The 24,955-nt window shown below is 44.0% G+C and overlaps 1 protein-coding gene across 1 annotated transcript in view; it reads left to right on the top strand.

Annotated features, from left to right (window-relative positions):
* The window catches only part of SCAPER (S-phase cyclin A associated protein in the ER), a 390,328-nt gene that overhangs the window by 350,150 nt on the left and 15,223 nt on the right, over positions 1–24,955 (top strand). Inside the window, 1 exon segment of the mRNA XM_049778585.1 lies at positions 3,201–3,350. Within this exon segment, the coding sequence (XP_049634542.1) occupies positions 3,201–3,350 (150 nt within the window).

The following is a 24,955-nucleotide window of genomic DNA, read 5'->3' as shown; positions in this document are numbered from 1 at the left end:
ATAAAAGACAGGAAGAAAGATTTTAGGTACAGTGCAGGACTGACCTCAGAAGAATCTTGAAGACAAATTTAGGAATTGCCTGGAAGGATCAAAGGGACTAGAGAAGAACATTGTATGGAGATAAATAGTATGACCTGCTGAAGAGTTTGACGAGTCATCTCATCACTTAAGACTCAATTTCTAGCCCATAAAATAGAGCCTGAAAGCACCAACCCCAGAAGTCTGAGCAGATTTTCAAGAAGATGCATTTCCTCTGAGGAAGATGAAGTACTTTTTATATTTCCTCTCAACTGAAGATACAGACAGTGAGTCAGAGAGTCACAAATGAAGCAACAACCATAGCTCTTCTCCATCCTTCTCCCAAGCCACGCATCCAGTTGTTGCGTGTGATCTTGGAGTAGAAACAAAAGACTTTGCAGTAGGCTGTGTCCTCTTGTCATTGTGCATGCAGAAGGTTGTCCAAATGTTTCTTTCTCTTTAGCAAAGACTCTGAATTAATACTGGCACAGATGGCCTTGCGAGCCAGAGTGTCTTTTGCATGCTCTCTGACAGTTTTTTACAATGGGAGGGGAGTCTCAGGAAACAAATCACTGTGTACTGACTTGGCAATTAATTCCAACTAAAAAGGAAATATAGTTTCCTTGAAAAATTGGTTTAATTTTTATATTCAGACTTACTTGCCCCTTGGCCTGATCTTCTCGGTGAAGGTTAAAGAGAGAGTGCAGGGTTACAACATGCTGGACACCACTAATTAAATAAGGACACAGACACCCCTCAGCAGAGGAGGTGTCACTCCTTGATTTAAAGGAGCAGAGTACACACACCCTAGAAGTCTCACTGAGGCTTAAAAGAAAGCGTTTTTGTTTTTCTTAAATTGATATTTATAGCCTCTAGAAGGACTCCTCCCATTTTTTGCTTGTTTGATTTTTGCCCCATTTTATTTATATTTTTCTTTTCTTCAAACAGAACCACATCATTTGAACCATCTTATTTCGCCTCACAAATTGAGGGGGAAATATTGGAGGGTACCAAGACCAGACAGTCGTCTGAACATTAAGTAGAAATAAAAAAATGATCAGACATGCTAGACACAGAGGGGACCACTTATCCTAGCAACCTGGTGGTAAAGGAAGGGGATATGGAATGCATGCTGGGAACAGCGGTGGAGGGAGGACAACATTGGTGGTGGGAGTGCCCCTGATTCAATGTCACTATGTACCTAAAAAATTACTGTGAAAGATTTGTAATCCACTTTGGTAAAAAAAAGAAAAAGAAAAAACATCATTTGAATATTTTAAATAAAATTGTATTAAATTTGACAATTAAATTTAAATAAAAGTTACAGTGACAGTAATTTTTACTATTTAGGTTGACAATATTTTTGTAGCCTAGTTATTATTTTTATTACTATTACTATTATTGTTATGATAGTGGTTCCATTTTGAGAATTTCTTGTATGTGCCAAACTTTTTTGTTATTATTAGTGCTATTCGATCAGATTACATTATGTCAGTTGTTAGGGTTAAATTGAACAAATAGAAAGCTTGGGTCAAACTATTAAAATTTCAAATACAAGTAAAAGAGAAAAAAAAAGGAAGCGTTTTGTCTTCACAAAACAGAGACAAAAGGCACTCAAAATATAGCACCAGGGCCCAGAGAGATAGCATGGCGGTAAGGCGTTTGCCTTGCATGCAGAAGGATGGTGGTTCGAATCCCGGTATCCCATATGGTCCCCCGAGCCTGCCAGGAGGGATTACTGAGCATAGAGCCAGGAGTAACTCCTGAGCGCTACTGGGTGTGACTCAGAAACCAAAAAAAAAAAAAAAATCTAGCACCAATGTTTTTCAGCCATTCTCACTAAAAGGACTGGAGTTCAAGGCTGGAGAGATAGTACAGTGGATAGGGAGCTTGCCTTGCATGTAAACAACCTGGATTTGATCCCTGGCAGCCAATATGGTTCTCTTAGCACTGCCAGGAGTGATTTCTGAGTGCAGAGTCAGGTGTAACCCCTGAGCACCACCAGGTGTGGCCCTCCCAAAAAAGTATAAAAAATAAATAAAAGAACTGAGATTCCCTAGCAGTTGGGCAAAGAAAATTCATTTCAGCCTACAGACTACAGCAAGCTTGACCTTGCTCAGTCCTGAGTTTAAAACCTGCCTTTTCCCACAGGCCAGCCTTAGTGCTTCATTCCACTGTGGGCTGCGAGTGTGTTCTTGGGCTTTTGCCTCTCCCCTTTGCCTTCCTGTCGCTCTGTCTGTTTGACATGTTTATTAAATAGAAGCTGTGGACTGCACAGACAGGCTAGCACTCTCCTCCCCGTGGCCCACCTCCAGCAGCCCTTTGCTGTCTGGAGAAAGGATCCCAGGAGTCTCATAGCTAAGGGGGCTTCTCCGTTTGTTTTTTCTTTTTTTTACTTTTTTTTGGGGGGGTGGTGAGAGCAGGTAGTTGTTATATTTTTTTAAATAGTCTTTTGAGAATTTGCCTAAGTAGGACTATTTATTTGAACAATAATTACTATTTATATGCCTCTTCTGTTTGCATCCAAGAACATCTTTAAAATTATAATTTTATTTCTGTATACTAGAAAATGTTTTCTTTTTCCTTCAGGAGGAGGGAAGAAGTGTAGGTTAGGTCAATGATAGACTTAGGGGTGAATTTTAAATGTTCTTCTATTTTCCCTTGGTTTTTCTAGTAACTGCATAATAATAAAAATGGACATATTAGGGGCCAGAGAGATAGCACAGGCGTTTGCCTTGCAAGGAGCCAAATTAGGACCTAAGGTGGTTGGTTCGAATTCCGACGTCCCATATGGTCCCACGTGCCTGGCAGGAGCTATTTATGAGCAGATAGCCAGGAGTAACCCCTGCGTAACGTCGGGTGTGGCCCAAAAACCAAAAAAAAAATTTTTTTTTGATATATTAAATATGGAATAATAACCATGCTTTAGGAGGATAATGTATTTCCCCGTGTAGCTCAGGCCAGTGGTCCAAGCCCTATTTTCTGTTCAGGCTGAATATTGTATTCCTAATGGTCATTTACCCTAGCACAAATAACCACACTTGTGTATTGAAGGATAGTACCCAGGAAACGTGTATGCCTTTGTGCTGCCTGGCAGAAAGCGTGCGGGGTTGGTTCTGCTCTGTGATTTGCATCCTTGCCTCTCCTGGGACGACATTCTAATGGCTCCTTGTCTTTGTCAGTCCATTGTAGGGGCAGAGGGCTTGTCCCTGGCATTCCGGCACATCGCCAGCTCTCTCCTGGGCCACTGCGGCCAAGTCTCCTGTGAAAGCCTCCTTCATGAGGTCATCGTCTGTGTGGGCTATTTCACTGTCAACCACCCAGATAACCAGGTAAGGGGCCCCAGGAAGTGCTGACGGCAGCGGCTGAGAGTGTGAGGTATGGGAGTGAGAAAAGGCAGGCTCGCCTGCTGGATCCCATCTGGCTGGCGTGAGGCCTGCTAGTGGCCAAGCTTTGAGGCCACAGCTCTGACTTCTGTCCAGGAGTTAGTTGTTCAGCACTGAGGCCTCCTTTCAGGGCCAGGAAAGCTAAATACTTCTCATAAAATGTATTTCTTGAACTTCTACTTCCTTACCACATGGATCCTCATGATCTGCTCTATCCCTGCATTTGTTTGGTTTTGGGGTTTTGGTTTCGTTTTGTTTTATTTTGGACCACACCTGACAGTACTCATGGCTTACTTTTGGCTCTGCTCAAAGATCACTTCTGGTGAGCACAAGGGATCAGCATATAGAGTGCTGAAGATCAAACCTGGGATGTTTGCATGCAAAGTAAGCACTCCATTGGCTGTACTATCAATCTGGACCCACGTTTTATTGTTTGCATCTTTCAACTTGAGTCACTTTGTGAGATGCTGTGTGAAGGCACTGTTGGCCCAGAGTGTTTGCTTCAGTGCATAAAAGCTGCCAGATAGTGTTGGAGAAGAGCCTGAGGGGGCAGAACCTGACCTCTCCCTTGTGAGTCATGGAGTCTTTTGCTCTTAACTATTTTGATTACTTGGTTTCTGAGCAAAATTTCATTTGTAAATAAAGGCCTCAATGCTTTCAGAAACTGGGAAGTCTGTTACAGACCTAAAGAGATGCATAACAACATAATGTTTCTTTTTTTTTATTTTTAAAACAAAAAATCTGCTCTAATATATATGTACTATTTGATACTAATTTGATCTTAATATATCAAATAGTCATTTCTCAGACTGTCTCCATTTATATAAAGCCTCCTACTCAGCACATAATTGTGTAGATCAAAGCTAAGAGAAAGGTGCAGACAACTCCTTTTTGGTCTATTCTGGGTTCACACCCAACAGTGCTCAGGGCTTACTCCTGGCTCTGCTCTTGAAGCTCTCAAGGGACCATCTGGGATACCAGGTATCAAACCCAGGTTACTATTTACAGAGCAAGTACTCTATCTGCTATACTATCACTTTTGCCCAAGTTTGGGCAACTCTTTTTTTTTTTTTTTTTATGACCCCCTCAGACAATTTTTAATCCTCACTCTGAGCTTTCTGAGATCCACTTTATGCAAATCTCTAACAAGTATCCTTACTAGTTTTATTAGCCTCCAACAAAGTAGACCAGGCCAAAGGGACAGGAAAGAAATGGTTGTAGTGTCAGAGCCACGCCCTCTGTAAGAAGCTACAAGTGGGAGGTGAAATTGCTTCCTGACAGAGAGACAAGACAAAAAGAACAAGGCAGGCCCAAGATCGGAATCCCAGACAGTTAAATTCAAGAAACACTGAGCTCTTATATGTATGTGAGTTCATCCAAACTATTGAAATGTGTGATTTTTGCAGGCATTTATTTTTATTGTTATGATTACAAAAGCATCAACTACGCCATTGAAATAATAGACAGGTATCAGGAGATGGAATCACAGTCATTTGCCCTTTGGGTAGCCACTGTTCACATTTTGCCTGGTTGTCTTTCTGTTACTATTTTTTTCACTTTTTGAAATATAATTGATATATTTTGATTTTGATTTTGGGACCACCCTCAGCAGTGCTCAGAACTTACTCCTAGCTCTGAACTCAGGGATCACCCCTGGCAGGGTCCAGGGATCCTATAGCATGCCAAGGACTAAATCTGGGCAGACAGCATTTAAGGGAACTACTACTCATTCTATGTCTCCAGCCTGTGTGGTGGTACAAGTTATGTGTACAGTGTGATGATATGATATTTGTATATATTGCAAACTGCTTGTTATTAAAATCACCTTGCATAAGTAACTTTTTTTTTTTTTTTTGGTTTTTGGGCCACACCCAGCGTTGCTCAGGGGTTACTCCTGGCTGTCTGCTCAGAAATAGCTCCTGGCAAGCACGGGGGACCATATGGGACACCGGGATTCGAACCAACCACCTTTGGTTCTGGATTGGCTGCTTGCAAGGCAAACGCCGCTGTGCTATCTCTCCGGGCCCGCATAAGTAACTTTTTAATAAGAATTTCAACATCCTATTCTTAGCAACTTTCAAATGCAGGATTTGGTATTGTTAACTGTAATTACTAAGTTTACATTTCTAGATCTTATTTATTTTGTAACTGGGCATTTATACCTTCTGACTGCCTTCACCTATTTCACCAACCTCTCTATAAATATTTTGCATAGCTACTACCACAACTGCATATACCTTCATCCTGCTTATACACTATACTTCACTTTTTATTATGCATTTCTTTGTGAATATCATCTATTTGTTTTCATTATATTTTATACTTAGATTATATTATATATTAATATCATTCATTTTAATTTGTTTATTTTAATTAATTATTTTAAATCAACTGCATATACCTTCATGTCCTGCTTTATACACTACACTTAACTTTTTATTATGAGTTTCTTTGTGATTATCATTTATTTATTTTAATTCCATTTAGCCTATTAGTTTAGTTTGTTTCTTTTTTTTCTTGAGGTATTACTGTTTACAATAATATTGACGTCACTATTGTATAGTGGCAGAGCTAGTCCACCAATCCCTCTACCAATGTTTCAGATTGCTTCCATCAGTATCTTATGGTCACTTCCCCTTTCCTCCTTCCTTCTCAGTTCCCAGTTCTATTGATCAGGGTTTGTTTCCATTGGGGACTATCTAATTTCTTTCTTTCGTTTCTTTATATTTCACATATAAGTGGGATTAGCTGATATTTATCTTTTACTTTATGACTCACTTCACTTAGCATGGCATCATCCACTTCCATTCAAATGGCCAAAAACCTATAAAAAAATTCACCCTTTTTCATGGCTGAATAGTATTTCATTGTTTCCTTAGCCACTCATCTTCTGTTTGGCATTTGGGTTGTATTTTGATATTGACTATTGTAAATACTGCTGAGATAAACTTGGGTATACATTTGTCTTTTGGATTAGTGTTTCTGTGTTCTCATGGCAGATTCCCAGAATCATATGGACGTTTTACTCATATTGGGCTTTTTATTTTTTGGGGGGGGGGGGATTGAGCCATACCTAGTGGTGCTCAGAGATTATTCCTAGCTTTTCACTCATTAATCATTTCTGGCTGGCTCACTGGACCTTATGGAATGCTGGACTTGAACCCAGGTCAACAGCATGCAAGGCAAACACCTACGCTTTGTACTAATGCTGCAGCTCCTATTCGTAATATTTTGACAAGTTGCCACACCCATCATTTTCCAAAAAGACTGAAGCAGACAGCCCTCCACCAGCAGTGAATGAGAGTTCCTTTTGTGAGTATCAAGTTTAATGGATGCAAGGCTTTATCTTTTGTAGACAGCCCATGGTTTACCCAACAAGTTCCTGTTTTATCCTTGTGGGCCATATGTCAAGACACTATCTACTACACTCCTAAAGAGTAATGTGTGTGTGATGTTTTGCTGTGTACATTTGAGAAACTCAAGTTCAGTGCCTTCAGCACATTTGTGTGTATGTGAATGGTTTGCAACTTACTGTTTAAAACAAATCTGTTGTGATGAATTTGCTACACTCAGAAGTGTGAGGGATTTCAAATGATGTTTCTGCTCAAGTAAATCACAGGCTAATCCTCCCCTGCAGAGGAAATACACGAGCAGGTATCTATGAACTCACCAGAAAGAATGGGAGTGGGGTTAGAGGAACTGGTTTTGGGAGGTAGCATGTTGGAACTGACTTAGAGCTGAGGGCACAGTCATGGGTAGGCATGCTGGGACAGGAAGCAGCTTTTCATCAGTGGGCAGAAAACATGGAGACAGTAAGCTGGATAAACCAACCATAAGGTTTTGTCAGTTGGGAAGAAGAACACTGCAGTTGGGTTTAGAGATAACTGTCAAGCTCACTCTGAGGAAGAAATTACTAGAGTGAAAGAATCCAGACTTTCTAGTTGACACCTTGCTTCCCAGAATTGAATGCTAAATCGGTCATACTCTTCAGAGTAGAGAGCAGAGGAACCATCTCAGCCAGAAGGCAAATGCTGAACCTCTGTGGTCTCTGACAAGAAAGAGTGTGATAAGATGGAGAGAAGAACCAAAACTGAAGAAGAAAAAAAAAGGTGGGAACAGTGGTCCCACTCTAGCACTGGGATGCTGCCCCTACTGGAGATGCTGTTTCTAAGAATAACCCGTGACCTTGGTAGGAAGCTTTATTCCCTTCCCCTCATGGACCTCATTAGCTCATTGTGGTATTAAGTGGTGGTGTGAGTCTTACTCACAGGATTTGAGGAATCGAGATTCAGAAACAGAAAGGAACATAGAAAATTACTATGAAAAGGGAATAAGAAGACAAACCAAAGGGTAAGCACTCATGTTTTGTTATATGGAAGCCCAGGTTTGATCCCCACTATTACATTTTGACCTTCAAGAACATAGGTACACCCCACCCCTTCCCCAAGAAAAGAAGAATTGCTGGGGAAAAAAAAACACATAAAGGACCAGAACCCAGGTCTTTCAGAGGCCAATTCAGTGCTTATTTTTTCCTGCTACTTAAGAAAATGAGATGTGTCAGTCGCTCTATCTCATGCTGGCCTCTGCTAGGTGTCTTGGCTGCAGGAAGAAGACAGCCCTTCACCATCTAGATGCTTCCATTCTGTTCCTCTGCATACTGATTAGAAGCTCTGAAGCAGAGCATGGATATCAGGGACTCTCAAAGGTCCTGGAAAAGTTGTATTACTAACACAAATAGCCAATAGCTAGTAGTCAGAAGGCCTAGCACTAACCTTGGCTCTACCATGAGCATATCTTTATCATCTTTCTATTTTTTTTGGTGGGTGGGGATTGGGATTGATTAGTACTGCTAACTAGCTTCTGCCCATGAATCTTTGACTAGACAAGGAAGGATGAGTTGGTTCTGGAAATGGATAATGGTAACACTATCAGTGCCACTGATTCCTAAGCTTAAAAAGTCAAGTTATACATGATACAGACTTACAAATTCCCCCATGAAAATATAAAACATTTAAATAAGTGAGCCATACTAGACAGGCTCTTCTTGTAACCCTTGCCTATTTGTGTTTTTTTTTTAATTATTATTATTTATTTTAGTTTTGATCTTCAGGATACCTGACAGTGTTCTGGGATCACTCTTGGAGGGGTCTAGGGAACTCTGTTGGGTTCTGGGGTTGAACCTGCATCAGCCATGTACAAGGCCAGTGCACAGTCACCTGTACTATCTCTCCAGCCCAGTCTGTGAGGTCTTAAACAAAGATCCCAGACCTGCAGTCAGACGCATTTGGTCTCATCCCATGTCATTTTGCAGTTTCTTTGATTCCCATCCTCCAGATGCTGTTGACACCCTTTGGCATCATGAACTGCCAGCCCACAAGTTGGCTCTTCATATTAATAGAGGGTTCTTTGACAGAGCCCCTGGAGCAGAGTTATGCAGATACAGGGACAAGGTCTGATTCTGTGGCCCCATATCAGTGCCCAAGCCTGTGGTCACAGCTGAGCCCCTGGTGCTGATGGGGTGCATGCCAAAGATAGGACAGGGGACAATAACAGGTGGCGTCCTGACACACCCGTTACTAAAGTGAGAACTATTCAGTTCTCCCAGTGGAATTGGGGAGGAGTATCTATAACTAACATAGATTATTATTATTATTATTATTATTATTATTTATTGCTCTAAGAACTTGCTCATTAAATTCCTTTGCTGTTTCTCCCCAAGCCCAAAACTAAGCCCAGTGAGACTTTGGGAGTTCAGTAACTGAATTTTCACACCTTCACCCTGCTTCATGCCTACATTTTTGGGATCTTGAAAAGGGCTGTGAGAGAGCCAATCCCAATTCCCTAGTGTACTTGGTCGAGAAACCGAGGCTCAGAGAATTTGCCAAACAAGGACTGGTAAGCCCTGTCTCCTGTAGGGCATTCCAGTTCATGCCCTTTGCCTCCTTACTTCTTTTCTTGTAAAAGTGAATTTATTGAACCCTATACTGCTTTTCCTAAGTCAGGCCTTTCAGAGAACAAATTATGATGCTCAATTTATTTAATGTTTCCGTGTCATTAGCCAGAAGTCACATTAATTTGTAAGGCCTGTTGGTCCATGGGGACCCTTTCCCGCCTTCTGGGGAAACAGCCCTTGTCTCTAACTGACAGGAGACCCTGAACTCCTGCTGCAACTTGAGGCTGTTTTATGAGGGTAACTGCTTTGCATAAAGGATTGACACTTTGTACTTGCCACCATTTAATCTATTAACTGGAGGGACTAGGCCCCAGCCACCAAGATGGCTTCAGAAGAGAAACTAAAAATAATAGAAGGAACAGCCCATCCTCCATAGGACCAGACATCTCTTTTCGATAGGATTGGGGTTTCCTAGTTAAAAGGATTTGTTTTGTTGTTGCTGTGGTTTTAATGAAAAGTTTCCATGTATTTTATAGTCCCCCCATGATCTTTCTGAACTCCTTCCCATTTAATTAGTATAATGAACATAATTAGTATGTGCTGTCAGTCCTTCATTTATTTACATTTTATATTGGATAATTAAATGTGGTTTGATAATTAAATTAACTCGAATGACAGATGATTTGATGGCCCGCCTGTGACTGTGGCAGGGCTAAGCACCTTTGCATATTCATTTTGGTGGCTGATTATTTTCCTGTGGAAAGGCCCCAGAGATTCCCGCTGAATGGTGGGACAACCCCACTCTGGACCACGTTCCCTCTCACAAACTTCTCTGCAGACAAGTCCTTCCACATCCCAGGGTGCAACCTTCATCGCTTATGCCTGAGGCTCCCTGACATTTCTGAGAGACCTTGGCATGTGTGTAAACTAAACAGTAAAGAAACCAGATGGCACCTGAGCTGTGTGACCTGCATCTCCCAGGGCTTTTATCATTGAAACTTAACCAGAAAGATTGACTGGGTAAAATTTCCTTAGATGTGTCAGTTATCCTCACCTGGAATGTTTTCCTTGAATACATTTCCTGGTTATAGGGCATCTTCTGTTGACAGAACATTTGTGTTCCAAGAGCTGCATTTGGGTGTGATAACATTGGACCCCAAAAGCACAGACACATTGACATATTTATAGATACTGCCTTGGTGAATAAAATAATATTCTAATTACTTTTATTTAAACACTGGTGTACAAAGTTGTTTGTGATACAGTTGTTTCTGGTCTTCAGTATTCCAACATTGTAACATTTGTAATTGTAATATTTATAACATTGTCCCCAGTTTCTCATCCCCAAGCCTGCCCCCTTTGCAGACACCAAATAATTTACTATACATTGCTTGTTACCACTAAATGGTAATGGAATTATCGAAAAAAATCAACAATAGAAAATTTATGAAAGTTGTGATATTTTACTAGGGGTCACTAAATCCTTGTGTAAAGATTTACTAAGTCATTTGTTGTTAGTTGAGCATTGTGTGTTGTTTTTGTTGCGCTTAAGTGGCTTCTATGCTACTTCCATAACTAATTTGGTATGTTTCTCCATTGAGGAATTGGAGGTATAGTTCCAGGGAATTCCAGAATCTGGAGCTAGCCCAGTGAGTTGACATGGCAATGGATATGGGTTGTGGCTACTGGGGCTTCTGGAAGTATGGAGGTGTGAGAGGAGGCTGTATGTCTCTGCTCGGAGAAGACCCCGGAGTTTTCATACCCAAAACCCAGCATACCCAAAGTTTTTGTCAGTTAAGTGTCTCTTCAGAGATTAGTGGTGAAGCAGTGAAGCTGAGCCATTGACTTGACAGCAACTGTGTGGTATAACTGTGGCTGCTGGAGCTTTGGCAGGGATAGAATTTAGCCCCCCACTACTGAGGGTACCCCAGAAAAAAAATAAATTTTTAAAAAGAGACAGAATGGGGCTCGTGCCATTGTATAGCAGGTAGAGTGTTTGCCTTGCAGGTGGCCAACCTGGATTCAAGCCCCTGCATTCCATATGATCCCAAAGCACTACCAGGAGTAATTCCTGAGCACAGAGCTACAAGTAACACCTGAGTACTGCCAGGATGCCACCCCGCAAATAAAAACAAAAAACTTAAATTAAACAAGAGAGAGTGGACTAACGGATAGTATTGTGAGCAGGGTGCTTGCCTTGCATGCATTTTACACAAGTTCTAGGCCAAACAAGCATGGCCAGGAGTGATCCTGGAGCATTTCAGGGTGTGACCCAAAAACCTAAAACTAAATAAATATAAAAATAAAATAAAGATGGGTTTGAGCAATAGCACAGTGGGTAGGGCATTTATCTTGCATGCGGCCAACCCAGATTTGATCACCCAGTTTCCCACATGGTCCCCCAAGCCTGCCAGAAGTAATTTCTGAGTGCAGAGCAAAGAGTAACCACCCCGAGCACTGCTGGGTGTGAGGCACAAATATTTAAAAAATTAATAAAATAAAGAGAGAGTGACATTTCCCTGACCCCCATTCAACTCTGAGATCTTTTTGAGAGGTGGTATCAAACATTGTTGACTTTGCTCTGATTTCCTCAAAGGCAGGTGGCCCAGGGTCATGCCCAGTCCCTCCGAGCATGGAGCAGAAGCTGGTAGGTAAAGCACCTGTCCTTCAGGCCTTGCTGTTTCCCAGCTGGCAGATAACCATTCAGCTTTCTGTTTTCTCTGTATGACAGTTATACGCAAAGTGACCATTCAGGGACCAGAGCAATAGTTCAGTGAGTAGTACACTTGCCTTGTACATACATGACCAACTCCGGTTTGATCTCTGGCATCCCATATGTTCCCCAAGGCCATAAGGAGTGATCCCTGAGCATAGAGCTGGAGCAAGCCTGAGCAACACCAAGTGTGTCCCAAAACAAACAAGCAAACATAAAGTTATAGTTCAGAAAATTAAAATGCATCATATCTCTGGAGATGCCAGAGAATTCAACATTGTCATTTTGGAATCCCTTCTAATATCACAAGTATCAAAGGAAAAGGGGGGACTAGGATTGTCCCCAAAAAGAAAATAGTAAATTTCCTAATTAAAATTGCTCCTGCCTACATATTTAAAATCCCTAGACAGTGAACAATTGATGTTGGAATAGATAGATTTGCCGGCGAGAACTCTAAGATGATTGTATTACAAGTCACCAACTCCTGGGGCTGGAGAGACAGCACAGCAGTAGGGCGTTTGCATTGCATGCAGCCAATCCAGGACGGACTGTGGGTTCAAATCCCGATGTTCCATACGGTCCCTCGTACCTGCCAGGAGCGATTTCTGAGAGCAGAGCCACGAGTAACCCCTAAGCGCCTCTGGGTGTGACCCAAAAATGAAAAAAAATTAATAAATAATAAGTCACCAACTCCAAAGAATGCAGAGACACATTTTTACTTCCCTCACACAAGAGTTCTCTCACACAAGAACAGTGAAAATTGCCACATGCTCATCACACACACACACACACACACACACACACACACACACACACACACACACACACACACGGTAATCTGGGACTCCTTGCTTGCCCCTGGGGCCTGCATTGCTACATCAGCTGGGTGACTGGGGTCTCCTCCCCCGTATAACCACACTGAGCCTCAGCTGGGGACCTGCACACTCCAGAGAGACAGTGACAGGTTCCTGTGGAGTCTTTACCTGGGAAAGGCACCTTCCACCTCTGCTGGGCTTCCTGCTATAGTTCCTTATAGACCCCCTGTTGCTCCTGTGCAAGAATGGCTTGCCACTCAGGCTTTGAATGGAATCACATCCTGAACCAGTTCACAATGAAGGCTTTCCACTTGCTCTCAGGACCTGGAGATAGGATGGCAATTAGGGCACAGGCCTGGCATATAACTTGCCCATGTTCTATCCGCAGCATCATGTAGTCCCCAGATATTGAGGGGTGCAGCCCAAGCAGCACCACATGCTTAGGCCCTTGCACTGAGCCCAGGTGATGGAGAATCACTGGTCAACCTCCTTGGGCCTTCCGAGAATTTCTTGGGATGCCCCATGAAAAAATATTGTGCCAATGATTTTTTGTTCTTTGGTTGCCATACCCAGCAGTGCTCAGGGATCACTCCTGTCGTTGCTCAGGAATATGGGAGGCTGGGGATCAAATTCAGGTCAATTGTGTGCAAGGCAAATACCCTACTCACTGGACCATAGCTCCAGTCCTTACTAATAGATTTTATATCATATGGTATCAAAACTCAGGTGTCACAGAGGAAAGAGCGTGGCTTTGAAGTTCCAGCTCTATTCTGACTCATCAAGACATTGTCAAGTCACTGAGTGTGGAGCTTTAGTTTCCTCATCCATGTGCCAGTTTGTCTGAATTATGTGAGACATCCTAGGGCCTGATTCGCAGAGAAGGCTACAGAAAAGCAGGATCGGCCACCCCTACTTGTCCCTCACCTTCATGTCACTAAGGAACACCCCCGATCAGTTGTCTTCTGGATCCCTGACTTTGCATTCTGGGTTGCATATTCACATAATCCTTCCCTTCTTAACAAGCCTACTCAGCTTCTCTATTTTGAAGAACTCAGAACCCTGGTTTAAAAAAAAAAAAAAAGGAAAAAATAAATTCTGTCCTGAAAGCTCATGTTCAGATTTCGACCTAGCAGCTCACTGGGGCTTCATCTCAGTGGGACTGTGCAAGGTTGAAGCCCAGTTCCCCTCCGGCATAGTTACCTTAAGTTCAAGGGCAAGTGCCAGCCCATTGTGAGGGTCCAGAGCTGTATTGCTGGACTTGTCTCCACCCTTGTCTGGACTGCTGTTTGTTATCTGGAGGAGAGTCTGGATACTCTGTGGGCCCTCTCAGCTGTGACATGGGATATATCGCTCTCTCCTGAGATGAAGTGGGAAGTGAAGGCCAGAGTATATAGTGCTGTAGGAGTCCATCATGCAAATCCCTGGCAACCCGTATGGTCCTGAGCACTGCCAATATGATGCTGAAGCACAGAACAAGGAGTAAGCCTGACTTACTTTTAAGTGAGTTGGGGATTGAACCCAGGTGGTCAAAGGCAAGTGCCCTACCCACTGTACTCTTACTCCGGCCCCCTTTGAGTCTCTTTTAAAAGAAACTTCCCAGTAGCTGAGATCCAGAGGAAGCAACTTCTAAAGAATTTAAGGTTTTGGTCTGTCCTGTGTATGAAGTCAAGTTCTAGAAGTGACTGTAGATCATCTCCCAAGTCCTCCTCTCCTCTGGGGAGAAAGTCCATATGTTCCTGCACATCTCTCTCCTCAGAAAACACAGAAATGGGGCCGGGCGGTGGCGCTAGAGGTAAGGTGCCTGCCTTGCCTGCGCTAGCCTAGGACGGACCGTGGTTCGATCCCCTGGCGTCCCATATGGTCCCCCAAGCCAGGAGCGACTTCTGAGCGCATAGCCAGGAGTAACCCCTGAGTGTCACCGGGTGTGGCCCAAAAAACAAAAAAGAAAAAGAAAAAAAAAAAAAAAAGAAAACACAGACACAAGAAGTCCTAACTCTTAGAATGTCTGAGAAAAGTAAAAGGCATCCTTTTTGCCCAGGTCTAAAGCGTATTTTTCTTTTCTTTTTTGTTTGTTTTGTTTTTCTGGGGGGGGGCCACACCTGGTGGAGCTTAGGGGTTACTCCTAGCTCTGAGCTTAGAAATTGCTCCTGGCAGGCTCAGGGGACCACCTGGGATGATGCTGGGGATTGAACCGCATCCATCCTGGGTTAGCCACGTGCAAGGCAAATGCCCTACCACTGTGCTACCACTCCGGCCCCTATTTTCCTTTTAGATAGGAGAAAAGGTGATTTTTTAATATCTTTATTTAAACACCTTGATTACAATTATAGTTGGGTTTCAGTCATGTAAAGAACACCTCCCTTCACCAGTGCAACATTCCCATCACCAATATCTCAAATCTCCCTCCTCCACCCCACCCCTGCCTGTACTCTAGGTAGGCTTTCTACTTCCCTCATTTATTCACATTGTTATGATAGTTCTCAATGTAGTTATTTCTCTAACTGCACTCATCACTCTTTGAGGTGAGCTTCATGTTGTGAGCTGGACCTTCCAGCCCTCCTCTCTTTTGTCTCTGAGAATTATTGCAAAATGTCTTTTATTTTTCTTAAAACCCATAGATGAGTGAAACTATTCTGCGTCTATCTCTGTCCCTCTGACTTATTTCACTCAGCATAATAAATTCCATGTATGGGGCAGGGAAGGTGGCGCTAGAGGTAAGGTGTCTGCCTTGCAAGCACTAGCGTAGGACAGACCGGGTTCGATCCCCCGGCGTCCCATATGGTCCCCCCCAAGCCAGAGGCGATTTCTGAGCGCATAGCCAGGAGTAACCCCTGAGCGTCAAACGGGTGTGGCCCAAAAACAAAACAAAAATTCCATGTATATTCATGTATAGGAAAATTTCATGACTTCATTTCTCCTGACTGCTGTGTAATATTCCATTGTCTATATGTACCACAGTTTCTTTAGCCATTCATCTGTTGAAGGGCATCTTGGTTGTTTCCAGAGTCTAGCTATTGTAAATAGTGCTGCAATGAATATAGGTGTGAGGAAGGGATTTTTGTATTGTATTTTTGTGTTCCTAGGGTACATCCCTAGGAGTGGTATTGCTGGATTGTATGGGAGCTCAATTTCCAGTTTTTGGAGGAATCTCCATATCGCTCTCCATAAAGGCTGGACTAGACGGCATTCCCACCAGCAGTGAATGAGAGTTCCTTTCTCCCCACATCTCCACCAGCACTGATTGTTCTTGTTCCTTGTGATGTGTGCCAATCTCTGTGGCATGAGATGGTATCTCATAGTTGTTCTGATTTGCATCTACCTGATAATTAGTGATGTGGAGCTTTTTTACATGTGCCTTTTGGCCATTTGTATTTCTTCTTTGGCAAAGTATCTATTCATTTCTTCTTCCCATTTTTTGATGGGATTAGATTGTTTTTCTTGTAAAGTTCCATCAGTGCCTTGTATATTTTGCATGTTAGCCCCTTATCTGATGGATAATAGGTGAATAGTTTCTCCCACTCCATGGGTGGCTCTTGTATCCTGGGCACTATTTCCTCTGAAGTGCAGAAGCTAGAGAAGGTGTTTTTCAGGTCCTTTGTTCACCAGAGCTGGCATTATCACCACAAATCTCCGACCTACTATTTGGTTAATATCTATCAGGGCTTTCTGATTTAAAGAAAATGCATGCTAAGGAAGTGTGCAATCTAGGGAAACTCTTCTATGTCATATCATTTGTTTTTAGTAGCAGATTTTGAAAGAGCATTTAAAAAATATTCCTTTTTTTTTTTATTTTGGTTTTTGGGTCACACCCAGCAGCACTCAGGGGTTACTCCTGGCCCTTTGCTTAGAAATCACTCCTGGAAGATCAGGGGACCATATGGAATGCCGGGATTTGAACCACCATCCTTCTGCATGCAAGGCAAATGCCCTACCTCTATGCTATCTCTCCGGCCCCTAAAAAATATTCCTTAGGTACTGCAGAGATAGGGCAGCATGGAGGGCACTTGCATGCAGCTAACCCAGGTTTGAGCCCCAGCACACCTCATATGATTGCTCTGCCAGGAGTGATCCTGAGCCAGGAATAAGCCCTGAGCAGTCCTGTTGTGACCCACAAAAGCGCCCCAGATAGACTAAAACTTCAAATATTCTTCAGTCTTTTTACATATAACTCCTGTGCTTATATAACACAGGTGTTTCTAGCCTACCACTAGGTTCCCCTGTCTCCCCATAGAACCCAAAGGCCTGTCCTGGTAGCAGAGAAGTGCTCTGCTGTGCTTCTCAGAGAGAAGCTGGTGCTAAGAGACCTCATTTCTGGTCCCATCTGTTCCATCCCTTGGCTTTGTGATTCAGGACAAACCCCTTTCTTCCTGTATCCAGTTTTCTCATCTGTAAAGTGGGGATAGCCTGGGGCTGCCAGCGATCCTTACAATAGCAGTTAGCATGTGGCCTGGGCCAGAACAGATGTGAGTTGTGATGTTGAATGATCATGTGGGCACCTCTAGACTTCCTCCTCTAGTAGGAAAAGCCCCGCAGGAGCGGCTCACAGCCCTGACATTTGATATCACCCAAGATGGGCTGTCTGTGCTGTCCAAGCCTGTCTCCCCATCTGCTGGGAAATTAGAGACAGACTGTATGTCCCTGGCTTGCAGCATTCCCAGTGGGCCCCAAAGATGGAGACGCAGCAGGAGGTGCTCCTGCAGGGGTCTCTGGGCTGACATTCCACCTGCTGCCCTGACACTGTGTGTGCCCAGTGGGGTGGGAAGGTCATGCAGCCTCTCCTCAAGACGGCTGGATTCTCTCCGTCGGGACCTAGCCTCATTCGACTGGACTCACCCATCTAGGGTTGAGGATATGCTTGTCCTGAAAACTTGAGAGAATCTCTACTTACCACCAAGGGTGTGGAGGGGAGGCAAGGGGACCTCACACCCAAATCCTTCTCTTCTCTGCAGGCAATGGCCAGACTGAAAACCCTCCCCAAAGATAAGCCAGAGGTGCCCTGAGATTGTGTCAGGGAGAGAAACAGGGAAATGGGGCACATGAATCAATGTGAACATTTAATGGGCCTTAATTGGAACCTTATCCTACTATACTTAGAGGAGAGAGATGAAAGCAAAAGAAATCTGAGAGACCATTTATTTCACTTGAGAAAGCAGTAAACTGAAACTACAAAAAGATTTGACTACTATTATATTTTTATGATTAAATAAAATTGTCATAGACCAGGACCGGGGAGCTCATAAGTGCTCTGAGGAATGCGCCCGCACGCGTTCCAGCCGCTGTAGTAGTATGGCCAGAAAATATATGAACCCAAGCTCAGGCTTTTTAACTCTGTGTTTCACCAGAGCCCAGAAGCTTGTGGCCCAGGTTGGACCCAGCCCAGAGTCCATTTCCAATATCTAGATTTTGTGGCATTGGTCTTTGCTGTCCATCCACTCCTCTAGGCCACATACACACGCTGATTTGAGCCTCTACTGGAAGTCCCTTTTAGAAATGTCTCGTAAGGGGTAGGGGGTGGTAAGTTGGGGGTGTGGAAGTGGCATGGTGACTTTCTAAGACATGTCGCTAGGAAGTTGTTACAGATCCTGTCAGAGATACCCAGGATCCAGAACCAGCTTGAGAGGTGCCCTGGCTGGCTCAGAAGTGCCTGCTGCTGGCTCTTTTTTTCTCCTGTTGCTTGCTCTCCCTACTGCTGGCTCTTTCTCACTGCGCCTAAAAGGTGGAAGCTCTGGGTAGGGAAACAGTTGTGTCCCCAGGGAACAGCCTGCATGCAGCCAACCCAGCTTTGATCCCTGCCACTCTGTTCAGTTCCCTAAGGCTCTACCAAGAGTAAACCCTGAGCACCACTGGCTGAGGCCTAAAGTAAAAACAGAAGCTGTGTGCCAGCCTTCACACAGGGCCACATAGCCCCTAAGAGATGAGGAAGAGCTCCTTGGCATTACTAACAGGAGGATGTGGTGCTCATGAGAAGTCTGAGTCCACTCCCCAAAGTACAAAGATGTCATATGGGCTGCAGAACAGGATGCCCTCACTGAGGCTGTGAGCAGGTACCCTGTTCAATTTACCTGTTTGGTTTTGTCCTCTGCCAGTAGCTCTAGCACAGCATACAATTTTCCTGGAATTTAAAGAACTTTTACTGTGCCTTCTGGACAGTTCTCTGGTAGGGACATAGGATGGCCACTGACACCCACAGAAAATCCCATTTCTCTAGGATCCCCTGATTTCCAAAGCCTGAGTGAGACCAGACCCTGCTCAAACCTTCTCCTCCCCATTAGGTCTGCTTCCCTCCCACCAGCTCCTTTCTCCTGGGAGAAGCACCAGGAAGAAGGCTAGTGCTAACAGCACTTCCTTCAATGCCAAGATCTCTGTGTTTAATCTCAGCCTCAAAACTCTCTCCATGGCAGAAGCAAATTCAGGAGGAGAGGAATGTGTGTGCAGTTCCCTCGCCAAGCCCAGGGCATCATTGTGTTTCTCTGCTGGGGAATCTGATGCACTTTTGTATGTATACTTCAAATTCTTGTCTCCTGGGATATTTAAATAGAGCCTCTTTTCCACAATCCCTGTCTACCCACCAGATACCTGCTTAGAGAAACAAGGTAGGTGGTGGGGAAACCCTGTTTTCTTTACAGGATGCCTTGAGGTCACTGACCTCTAGGCCCCTGCCTGTCACAGTGTCTCTACCTTGCGCCCCAGGGCCCCTGGCCACAGAATACTCTTCAGATGCTAAGGTTTGGCCTTAGCACTGGTCACCTCCCCTGCTAGTATTGCAGCAAGACCAGTTTCACAGAGGAATGCAGAGACGATTTGGTTTCTACCCTGCTAGAAAAATATTCTTTGTTCCAATGATTTACAGACTCTCCTGGCTGTCTCTTTTAATGAATTTAGATGTCTAGACACCTATTTTTGCCCTGCTGTTGAACGACGACATCTTGTCCCACATAAGAAAAGGGGTGGGGGACAAAAACAGGAATCCCTAGTTACAAAGAATTTACCCTGTGAGGTTTAACTCTCTGTCTGCCCTGTCTAACACCACTACTGCTTGGCCCCCGGCATCAGTTGAGCCATGGGCTTGACAGACTGGCTTGTAAGACTTGATGAGGGATATAGACCTGGCCAGACCTGCCCCTGCGCACTCTGCAGTTGTACCAAAAGGCTCTGGTACTACTAGCCCCAGCCAGATGTTATGAACCAAAAGTTAGTCATCTGAGATCCTAGACCCAGGAGGTCAGTTGCCTGGGGTCAATATGGACCCTGAAGTCAGGAGTGGAACCAAGCTCAGTTGACAGTTACTATTGAGCAGGGATGGTTGAAGTCCTTGTTCTCTATAAGGAACTGGCTGAGTGCTCTGTCAGACATTAAGGGAGATTGCAGTGGGAAAAAAGGCACAGAGCTCTGACCCCTCGGAGTTTTGAGTCTATTGAGATCCGGGGGCTCACACATATTTGTCTGCATTTACATGGCTGCCGTGGATCTGCTGCCACCCAGGTGTGTTCCTGGCAGACAGACCCAAGGGTCCCAGTGATGCCAATATTTAGACATGTGCTAGAGGACATTCTGAGGGGAAAAAAAAAGGCAAAAAAAAAAGGGGGGGGGGTCAGGAGATAGGATGGTAGGGAAAGCACTTGCCTTCTATGGAGCCAGCCTGTGTTCAATTCCCAGTACCACAGAAGGGCCCCTGAGCACTGCTAGGGCTAAGCCCAGAGCACTACCCAGTATGGCAGGGAAAAAAATTAAAATAAAATAAAATAAATGCAGAGCTTTCTAGAACTGCTGATGAAGTTCCTCCTAAATAAGGGAAATTTAAGAAACATAATTAGATCTTAGCAAAATCAACAGGATTCACACTATAATTATGTGAAATCTCTTGGACTTTTTTTTTTGTTTTGTTTCTTTGAAGATTGGTGCAGGAGAGTTAGTATTTGACTATGGAAACATTGGTCATGTCTGAGATAGATGGGATCATGCGATATAGATAGATGGGTTGTTGAATAGATAAGTAAGTAGAAAAATAAGCCAAATTTGGAATAGGCAGTTAATGTCTGTAGACCTCTTTTTTATTTATTTATTTATTTATTTATTTATTTATTTATTCTGGTTTTTCGGGCCACACCCATTTGATGCTCAGGGGTTACTCCTGGCTAAGCACTCAGAAATTGACCCTGGCTTGGGTGGACCATATGGGATGCCGGGGGATCGAACCGTGGTCCTTCCTTGGCTAGCACTTGCAAGGCAGACACCTTACCTCTAGCACCACCTCGCCAGCCCCTATTTTTATTTTATTTTTATCATTTTTTTTGTTTTGGGTCAGCTTACTCCTTAGGGCTTACTCCTGGCTCTATACTTAGGGCTCACTCTAGGTACTGTTCAGGGAACCATAAGGGTATCAGGAATAGAATCCAGGTCAGCCACTTACAAGGCAAGCACCGGGCACCATTTCAGCACTGTTATTTACGTCATGATTTTGGTACGGTCAGGTAGTGAACTGTTACCCGATAGGTGAATTTTGCAGGTGACCCTGCTTACCTTTTAAAGAGTACCTTTCTATAGCATTATCTACTTGTTAACAATCCTTAAGTACTAGTTTCCTTTCTTAGGTGTACATTATAGTTATGACATTAAATATTGTTGATTAAGAACGGAATACCCACCACAGTGTTAAACACCTGATTTTTTATTTTATTTATTTATTTTTTTTTTTTTGGTTTTTGGGTCACACCCGGCAGTGCTCAGGGGTTATTCCTGGCTCCAGGCTCAGAAATTGCTCCTGGCAGGCACGGGGGACCATATGGGACGCCGGGATTCGAACCGATGACCTCCTGCATGAAAGGCAAACGCTTTACCTCCATGCTATCTCTCCGGCCCCAACACCTGATTATTATTGTATATGTGGAGGCAGATTTTTTTAAATTAGAGTGTAAAGTAAAGGTAATGGATCATAACAATAAGATCTATTACCTCAATCCAGGGGTCAGGCAATAGTGTAGTGGTAGAGCACATGAATTTCATGTGCCCAAGCTAATTTCTATCCCTGTCAACTCCTGGTTTGCTGAGCATCACTTGGCAGGGTATGGTCCTGGTAAACCCAGCACCACAAGCCCCAAGCAGCATTGTACCCTGGAACCTTTATGTTGAACGCCAGCCCAGTTGACTAAGTTATCTCAAGGAATAGCTTCCCCAGACCTCCCTGAGCACCATTTGGATGTAGCCCCTCCAAAAAGTATATGGTTTAATGACCAGAGCAGTAGTAGAGCAGCTATGGCATTTGCTTTGCATGTAGCTGAACCAGGTATTATTTTTAGAGCCCTATATGGTCCCCTGAGCCAGCTAGGAGGGCAGAGACAGGAGTAACCACTGAACACTGCTGGGTGTGACCCAAAGATAAAACAAACAAATATATATAGCAACAATTCAGTGTTGCTCTCAGGACCAACCGAAAAAAGAAATACTACTTTGACTCCATGATTCATCAGCTTTTTATTTTTATTTATTTATTTATTTTGGGTTTTGGGTCATACCCAGCAGCGCTCAGGAGTTATCTTGGCTCTACACTTAGAAATCACTCCTGGCAGGCTCGGGAGACAATATGGGATTCGAACCACTGTCCTTCTGCATGCAAGGCGAACGCCTTACCTCCATGCTAGCTCTCCAGCCCCCTTCAGTCAGCTTTTTAGATTCTTTTGTGTGTGTGTGTGTGTGTGTGTGTGGTTTTTGGGTCACACCCGGCAGTGCTCAGGGGTTATTCCTGGCTTCAGGATCAAAAATTGCTCCTGGCAGGCACAAGGGACCATATGGGACACCGGGATTCGAACCGATGACCTCCTACATAAAAGGCAAACACCTTACCTCCATGCTATCTCTCCAGCCCCAGCTTTTTATTTTTTTTTTTTTTTTTTTTTTTTTGGTTTTTGGGCCACACCCGTTTGACGCTCAGGGGTTACTCCTGGCTATGTGCTCAGAAATCGCCCCTGGCTTGGGGGGACCATATGGGACGCCGGGGGATCGAACCGCGGTCCTTCCTTGGCTAACGCTTGCAAGGCAGACACCTTACCTCCAGCGCCACCTACCCGGCCCCTTATTTTTTTTTTTTTTTTTTTGGCAGCCCCAACTTTTTAGATTCTTGTTTCTGCTCAAAATATTTCATTACTGGAGCTAAAGAAATAGTACAGTGGGGAAGACTTTGCATGCAGCCCACCTGGGTTCTCTTTCCAGTACCTTAGAATGTCCTCTGAGCCCTGCCAGGAGTGATCTGTGAGCATAGTCAGATATACTCAAAAAAAAAAATAATAATAAAAAGAAAAATAAGAATGGGGCCAGCATGGTGGCACTAGCGGTAAGGTGTCTACTTTGCCAGCGCTAGCCTAGGACGGACCCCATGTGGTCCCCCAAGCCAGGAGCGACTTCTGAGCGCATAGCCAGGAGTAACGCCTGAGCGTTACCGGGTGTGGCCCAAAAACCTAAAAAAAAAAAAAAAAAAAAAAAACAATAAGAATAATACTAATAATAATTGTATTCCCACCCATCCTCATTTGTTTTAGCAATTATTTCTTCCTTTTGTCAGTTCTCCTGTCTCCAGAAGTCTTCTTTGGATTTGCTGATTTCAATCTATTATACACCAAAAGAAAAAACATTTTTATTAGATTCATTTTTGAAATGTGAACTGGAAGACTGATTCAGAGTTGGCAGGGATGCTCCTGAGTGTAATGGACAAGCATTTGGGGAACACATAGGCTTCTTTGTAAGGGAAGGGATGTCTTTGCCCTGCTCGATGCCCCAGCCCCTGTGCCTGTCCCACACTTGACCACAGTAGGTGCTTAGTGAATAGTCGATGGATTGACTCAGTTTTCTGCCCAAGACCTACTTGCTCATGTCCTGACTCTTGGTCCATTCCAGGCAGACATCGTTATCAAGAAAGGTCCCTCGAAGTGAGAGGAAGCAGACTGTTCTCTGTTTATAGAATAGGACATCCTATCCACAGACCTTTTGACCACTCTCTGTGTCCACATGGAGTAAGTGCAGCCACTATCATCATATGGTTGTGAAACCTGCACTCCACTCCCCAAAACAACTGTGTTTGTGGGCCTGCCTCAGAAGAGCTCAGTATCCTCTTTCCATCTTCCCTTTTCCGTCCTTAAATGTAACTGTTGGGAAAAGCCCTACAGGTCGTACCAAAGTTTATCATTAAAAATATATTTGTTTCAAGAACCTCAGATCAGACTTCCAGGCACTCAGAACCCAGAAGGAGGTCCAGACTGCAAGGCCACCAGGCAGGGTTCACTCCGAGTCACATGTTCCCCACACTTCGCCCCCAAGATTCTCATCCCATCCCAACTGTTCTTCTCTTTCAAGTTCTTACATAGGATCATTTGAGACAAACCTTTGGCACAGCCCAACACAGTGCCAAGAGTTGGTTACTTGATACCCTGCCAAGCAGAATATAGGTTTTGGAAGAAAGGCTCTTTTGTGTTGGCTTAATCTGTGTATGTCAGTTGGTTTCATCTGTTTACAATGGCAGGATGTCATCCTCATCTTCATCAGGACTGGCAGAGTCATGTAAAAAGCTGGCTGCTGGCCAGTCGTGGGAATGAGCTGAGCCCCAGGGACACAGCGTCTGTCTGCCCAGGAAGGGGTGGCCTCGTGACTCTGATGGTCCTAGGAGGGACTGAGAAGGGAGTAAAAAGCCAGCACATAGTGACAGGCATTTTCTATGTCTGGTTCACCAGGCTGCAGTTCCTGGGACGATGCTAAAACTTTAGGTTTTATCTTATAAAAGAATATAGTCATGGGGTCAGACAGATAGTATAGCCAGCCAGCGGCCAATCCTGGTTTCTACTTGGCAACCCATACTGACCACTGAGCATGCCAGAGTGATCCCAGAGTACAGAGCCAAAAGTAAGTCCCACAGCAGTTTTGACAATGGGAGATCCTGGATTCCTTTACTCCTAAGGAGAGGCTGGGGTCACCCACTGCCCATATCTGGGAGATCCTTTCCAGACCTCTCTGTTTGTCTAGGTTAGCCATTGCAGGGAGCCTGAGGATCCAAATACAACTTCCTTCTAGAATAGCAAACAGCTCATCACGAAATCCCTTCCACAGGGTCCCCAAGCCTACCTGGAGTGATTCCTAAGCACAGAGC

The sequence above is a fragment of the Suncus etruscus genome, chromosome 1 (genome assembly GCF_024139225.1).
Source record: "Suncus etruscus isolate mSunEtr1 chromosome 1, mSunEtr1.pri.cur, whole genome shotgun sequence".
Taxonomy (NCBI): domain Eukaryota; kingdom Metazoa; phylum Chordata; class Mammalia; order Eulipotyphla; family Soricidae; genus Suncus; species Suncus etruscus.
Note: the sequence above shows the minus strand (reverse complement) of the source record. Positions and strands in the feature narration are given on the sequence as shown.